This window comes from Alligator sinensis, unplaced genomic scaffold (assembly GCF_000455745.1).
Source record: "Alligator sinensis unplaced genomic scaffold, ASM45574v1 scaffold844_1, whole genome shotgun sequence".
NCBI lineage: Eukaryota > Metazoa > Chordata > Crocodylia > Alligatoridae > Alligator > Alligator sinensis.
Genome location: NW_005842715.1, coordinates 115,010 through 121,009, shown reverse-complemented (window position 1 = coordinate 121,009; position 6,000 = coordinate 115,010). Strand labels below are relative to the sequence as shown.

The 6,000-nt window shown below is 42.8% G+C and overlaps 1 protein-coding gene across 2 annotated transcripts in view; it reads right to left on the bottom strand.

The window, feature by feature from the left end:
• Window positions 1-6: 6 nt before the first annotated feature.
• The window catches only part of MYLK3 (myosin light chain kinase 3), a 45,405-nt gene continuing 39,411 nt past the window's right edge, over window positions 7-6,000 (bottom strand). For both annotated transcript variants that reach the window (XM_025216246.1, XM_006034260.2), the window contains exons 10-13: window positions 5,043-5,171; window positions 3,663-3,815; window positions 1,799-1,931; window positions 7-482 (exon numbers count right to left, since the gene is read on the bottom strand). In XM_025216246.1, the coding sequence (XP_025072031.1) occupies window positions 411-482; window positions 1,799-1,931; window positions 3,663-3,815; window positions 5,043-5,171 (487 nt within the window). In that variant the 3' untranslated portion in view covers window positions 7-410. The remainder of the gene's footprint in view (window positions 483-1,798; window positions 1,932-3,662; window positions 3,816-5,042; window positions 5,172-6,000) is intronic.

The window sequence follows — 6,000 nt, the reverse complement described above, 5'->3', positions numbered from 1 at the left end:
CCGCTCTAATTAAAGTGCCCTGCTCCCCCTCCCCCGCCAAGCCCGTATAAAAAATTCCAAAGCCTTAAAAAAAAAAAAAAGTCAGTCCCACTCAAATAACTTAATTGTTGATCTTGAACAGAAGTTGATGTCACGTGAACCATATTTCTAGATCACTGCTAGTAGCTGGTAAGCTTGTAAAATAGAAAATAATTATGAAAGCCTTTAATTCATAAATATTTGTAAAACCATTTCTAAGTAGGGCTCCAAGGCAGTTCTAGAACCTAAGCACACTTGTGATACATAACATGTAAAGAGGCCAGAAATCAAAATATTGTACAGAAAGGAAGGTGGGGAAAACCACGGGAAACAGAGTCCTTTTGTCTCAGCCTCATCTGCAGCTCTGAGGATTCTGGATCCTCCACAGCAGCTTACACAAGGTTGACAGACATGCTCTGAAACCTCTTCAGCCTATTAGCAGCAGCCACGACATAGAAATGTTTCTGTAAGCAAAACAGAAAAAAAACGAGGTATGAGCATAACTGAGCTACTGGCAACTTGGAGGGTGAAACTGACCCCAGTTTTCCTAGCTTCCAGACCTCTGTACCAAATATTTCTGTAAATACTAGAAAGATTAATTTAAGATGGGAAATGTAACTGTATCGACTAAGAGGCAGCAAAGTAGAACACTAGTTTATGAAAATCTCAGGATATATCCTCAGTGAAAACAGAGAGAATGATAATCCACAGTAAAACTCCCCTCTTGTACTGTTAGTGTTCAGCCACCCTTGAAAAGTCAATTAACTCAAAGTACACTCCCATTCTTCTGCAGTGCCTATGAAAAGAGTTACATTGACCATAACACTGACCTTGCTCCCTCACAGGGATATTAGGTAAATAAATCCCCCAAAGAAAAGTCATAATGAATCAAACAAAAAGGTCCCTCATCACCCTGTCTGGACAATAGCCACTCTGTTACCTACATAGAGACACTAATTGCAGCAATTTGGGCATTCAAGGTGTCAGCATGATCAAAGGAAAAGCAGCTGCTTGTAATTAGCATCATTTTAAGGATGTTAGAAGATGACACTTGAATCATTCCCATTGGGAGTCATGAAATGCTTTGTACTAGAGACACGCTTGTGGCTGCAGAACAGAGAGGTTATACTGTGAACAAAAGGCTGCTTGCATCTCAGTTAGCAAATGTGTAACAGTATACCTTCAGAGGATGATGCTTTTTATAAATGCGAGTGCAAAGGTCTTAACTCAAGGGACAACAAATTTGAGAGTCTAAAAAAGCAAATAAGGTTTTATCTTCAGGTCACTATCATTAGCAAGATCTTGCTGTTCTCAGTAGCAAGTCAAAAATGGAACAGATCTCATTAGGTCTCCTTCAACTTCCCACAAATTAAAAATGCCATGGTTGGTGTGTTAGCCCTCTCTGAAGAGGGTTTTTTCATTCTAACATTTGCTATACAATGAAGACGGGATAATAGAACTGAATCAGCTGCAACCCTGGTTTTGTGTAGAAGGTGTCCAAAGTTTCTGAACCCTGGAATTCTACACTGATTTCTGGGACACCAATCAAAAATAAGAGCAAAAAATTTGGACTAACATATCAAATATGAAAACTGTGGTTTAAAAGGGGAGTGAACAGTCAAATCTACAACTGCAAACAGAATTCCTAAGGTTGCACATACAAGAAAATCCCCATTTTTAAAAGAAAACAATTACACAGTGAATAAAGAATAAGGCTCCACCTGCCCTGGGCAATCATATTTTTTGGTGGAAGTGCAGTTACCAGGATTTGTCTCTTTACCTTCCATTTTCTCTGTGCCAGGTAACTCTGTAACAGCAACTGGGACTTGAGGCGGAGCTTGGATTTCTTGGCTTTGCCAGGCAGGTCATTTAACCACTCATGTTTCAGACATTGTGTTGCACTGATCCTGCAGCTGTGGAAAACACAGATTGCAAATGGCCTCAATGTAAAACACACTGTTACCCCTGCTGTCCTTTGCACAGTGTTCCTTGGTCCAGTTGCAGCAGAAAGGCTCAGCGATTTTTCACTGACACTGATGTGACAAACACACACAAAAATACCATTCACCTTGGTGCAGAGGTCCTGCACAGAGAGCAGCCCTGCAGTCCTACCCTCTATGTGGTGCTCGGAGTCCTATGGGAGCCTTTTACATTGACATGAACCCTTCCCCTCTCCCCTTATTCCTGAGCACTGTTTAGGTTGGTTGCTGTGTTATTTAGAGCAGCTGCGGTTTCATCAGCGTGTGTGTGATTTTTGGAATAAGAATGGCAGGACACATGGAGTTTGTGGGGGACTGTGCCAAGAGAATCAAAGAACACAGGGATACATAGAGATAGTAGTTAACACTGGTATCTAGCCCATCTCCCTGGCAATACAAGATTGTTCCCTGCTGTATATTTAGACAGACACACAGATGCCTACTCAACTAACAGGAAAGACAGCATCCATATGGAAACCTAGATCAAAAGTATGGGATAAGGATTCCTCCCTTAACCAGCTAGAAAGGCCCTATTCAACCACATTCTGCGTTGTTGGCTTCAGCAGACAAGAAGGACAATTTAAAGCAGGGATGTTAAACTCCCTTGGTTCCCCAGCCTGGAATCAGACCATGAGACCCCTCACAGGCCAGATCTGAGCTCTCCTCTGACAGTGGGACTAGCAGTAGCAGGGAGCCATAGGGATCAATGCAGCTATCGCTCACTCCTTCAACAAGAACATGTCCTCTGTGGGGCTTCACACACTGGAAGTCAGACAGGCCTCACAACACTCACCCTGCCCCCGAATTCCTGGGCCTTGGAGTCCCATAGACTGAATGAAATGGCTCTGTGGGTGAGATATGTCTACCAAGCTACATCTTTGACACCCCTAGTCTAGAGGATACTTATAGTTTCTGTTTCAAATGTAAATAGCTGCACACCACTTGTGTTGGGGTTGACCACTTTAGAGATCTGACAATCAGCAAGATGATTCTCACTTGCAATATAAAGAGCAATTTTATCAACTGACTTGCAGGCATGCAGTAGGCCATTTCCATCAGGCTCTGTCACTTTATCCATCCCATTCATGAGTCATGGTTTTATAGGTCTCCGAGCCTTCATTCACCGCATTGAATCAAATTCTGTGCTGCAATATGATACGTATACTTTCCTTTAGTTTCAGTGGGGGTTGAGAGAGATAATCCAAGCACAGAAAAAGGTCCCAAATGCTTCTTCAAGTCCATCTAGGGCACTTTTCTGAAGAGTAATACAGTTTTTAGAACTGCATAACTCATATATCTTGATTTCTTGTTTCTTAAAATATAAGACCATATTTTTCCAATTTTTGTGCATGTAGACAAGCCAAACTGACAGAAGAACTACCTCCTGGTCATATGAGAAAGGCTCCAATAAACACCAGTGATCACATCTACCCTCAATTCTACCCCTGTTGCAACCAATGCAGTAGCTATGACAGGTTTTACCTAGAGCAAGATTAATTGTATTCTTCTTTCAGAAAAAGTCTGGGTCACCACTACATTGCCTAGTAGACTGAACATGGCAAAAGAAATGTCATGCAACTAACTTCTGGCCATGACAGATACATTTAGCCAGGAAGAACCTATTATAAGTAGTAAAGCTATTACAACAAACTGAGGAGGAGGTACCTCTTCTCCTTCACAAGGAGTTTGGCAATGAAGTCTTTTGCTTCTTCTGATACTTGTTCAAAAGCTTCTGCATCAAAATCCCAACTGCAGTTCACTATGTAATTCATTGTCTCTGCATCAGTTTCTCCTAGGAATGGAGATAAGCCACTAAGTCTAAAAAAAATAAAAACAGAGAGTGAGGAAAATGGGCAGGAAGTACATGTGGAATGTGTATTTCTCCTTTGTGTCCTCACTATGCTTCTCTCCTTTGGAATGACATTAGCAGAAACACAGAAATGACTATTTCAGCTAGAAAGTGTGCTGAGGAGCAGTGCAACACCTACTGTAGTAGGTTCATGGCTTAGCTCCTAGTTGCTTGGACTAACAGGGATGTGAACACACTGGAGCAATAAAGCTAAGTAATGCTTCTCATCGCTCTCTAGCAACCCACTCAGGCAACTCAGCGATCAAGATTAATGACCTCGCAAGAAACTGAACTCCTGGAGGATGTAAGCAGGTACTTAACTGCTTTGCCAACTAGGAATGCTAGTATCCAGGAAAGCTAGAACTAGGAATGCTAGAATTCATCAACCCAAAACTACACATATGCTTGTGAGCTGCACTGTTTCAAGGTCTATGTCCAGTCTGAGTTTGAATTCGAAACAGTCCTGTCCAAGATTTTTTTCAGTTTGTTTCTGAGCCCAGGTGTCTTTATGCAATAGTTTAGCACTGAATTCCATATTTTTTACTTCACCATAAACTTAAAATAAGTTACCCTGTCCATGGAAAACAGCTAAGGAAAAAAAGAGTCATGTCAGTGCCTCTAGAGTTAGACAGCTTGTGTAGATGAGCCAAGTTTAAACCCATGGAAGAATTTTAACCCCACAAAGTTAATTTAAAACAGGCTCATTGAGTAATTCTACTCAAGGCAGCAGTAATTCTCCCCTCCCCACAAGCAGGTGCATCTTGGGTCCAAACAGCATTGATGGATCTGGCTCCCAAGGGTCCAGATTTAAAACATGATAAATCCCATAGTTCAGTAACTGATTGAAATCAAAGTTGGATTATGTTTGGTGCAACCAATCCCTTGGTCTGAGTAAACCAAATCTGATCGGATTTGTTTTCATTGACTAAATAGGCAGGAAGAAGGCTAGAGAAAAGGGGATGTTTAAATATTTAGAATGAAGATTCTTTCTTTCAGGTTCTTAAAGCCCAATGGCAAGTGATAGTCCCTTGCACTGGCTCTCTCTCTTGTGTAATGAAGCGAGTATAGCAAGAAAAATTCACTCCCTCAATGGGCTCTCATAGTTTGCCGAATTCCAGCATGGCAAATACCTTCCATGGGCCTCTCTTACACAGCATATAAATGACATGACCATAACCCCACAAGGGCTTACTCACAGTATGTATGTGATGACGCCTACACTCCACATGTCTGTTGGGAACGAAACGAAGTCATAGTTCACTACTTCAGGAGCCAAGAATTCTGGAGTGCCAAAATTGACTTTCAGCTTCTCACGAGGTTTGTACCTTCACAGAAACAAAAAGGGACATCAGCACCAACAGCAGACTGTAATTACACTACACGTTTGCAAAAAAACTGTCCTCTTGCAGCAACACCACCATCAGGTATATTCTAGACCCACAGCTCTAGTGATACAAATAACTTCTGAGCACAGAATAAATGCCAAGATGGAACCCTGAGGAAGGGTTGCTATCAGCATTGCTAACCAATGATGTGGCAGGTTAATGTACCAATTCAGTGGTACTTGACCTTTCGCTGGCACCAACTAGATGTGGCTCAGGGCCAGTCCACAAGATGGATCAGACCCTGTGAGCCAGGATCAGGCTCCACACCACCTCCCAAAGCCCTGCACTGCCTCCCTCAGCCCCGCACCACCTCCCATAGCTCTGCACTACCTCATGGGGCCCTGAGCTGCAGGATTGGGGCCCACATGGTCCCCATCCAGCTCTGTGTGTTCAGATTGGGCTACCTCTGCATGCATATCCAGGGTGCTATCTGGCCTGTTGGGCTCCCCACAGGACTGTAAGTTTGGCAGCAGGAGAGCAGCAACTGCTGCCACTGCTCCCCCCACCACCAAATGTTCACTTCTGTGAGGACTCCTGCTTCCAATTATGCTTTAACAAATCTATTTGTCCTGGCCACCCCTTTCCCTGAAACACTAATTTTGCTCAAGTCTATTTATTTCTACCCATACTCCTGGTTGACACCTCTGTACTATACCATGATCCAGAGAAGCTATCCTGAGCTGGTGCAGTAGGTGCTATTATAGTGGCTCACCACCAGGTGGTGGCGGAACAAGACTTTGCAAATGATTACCCCAAAATAAACCATGCA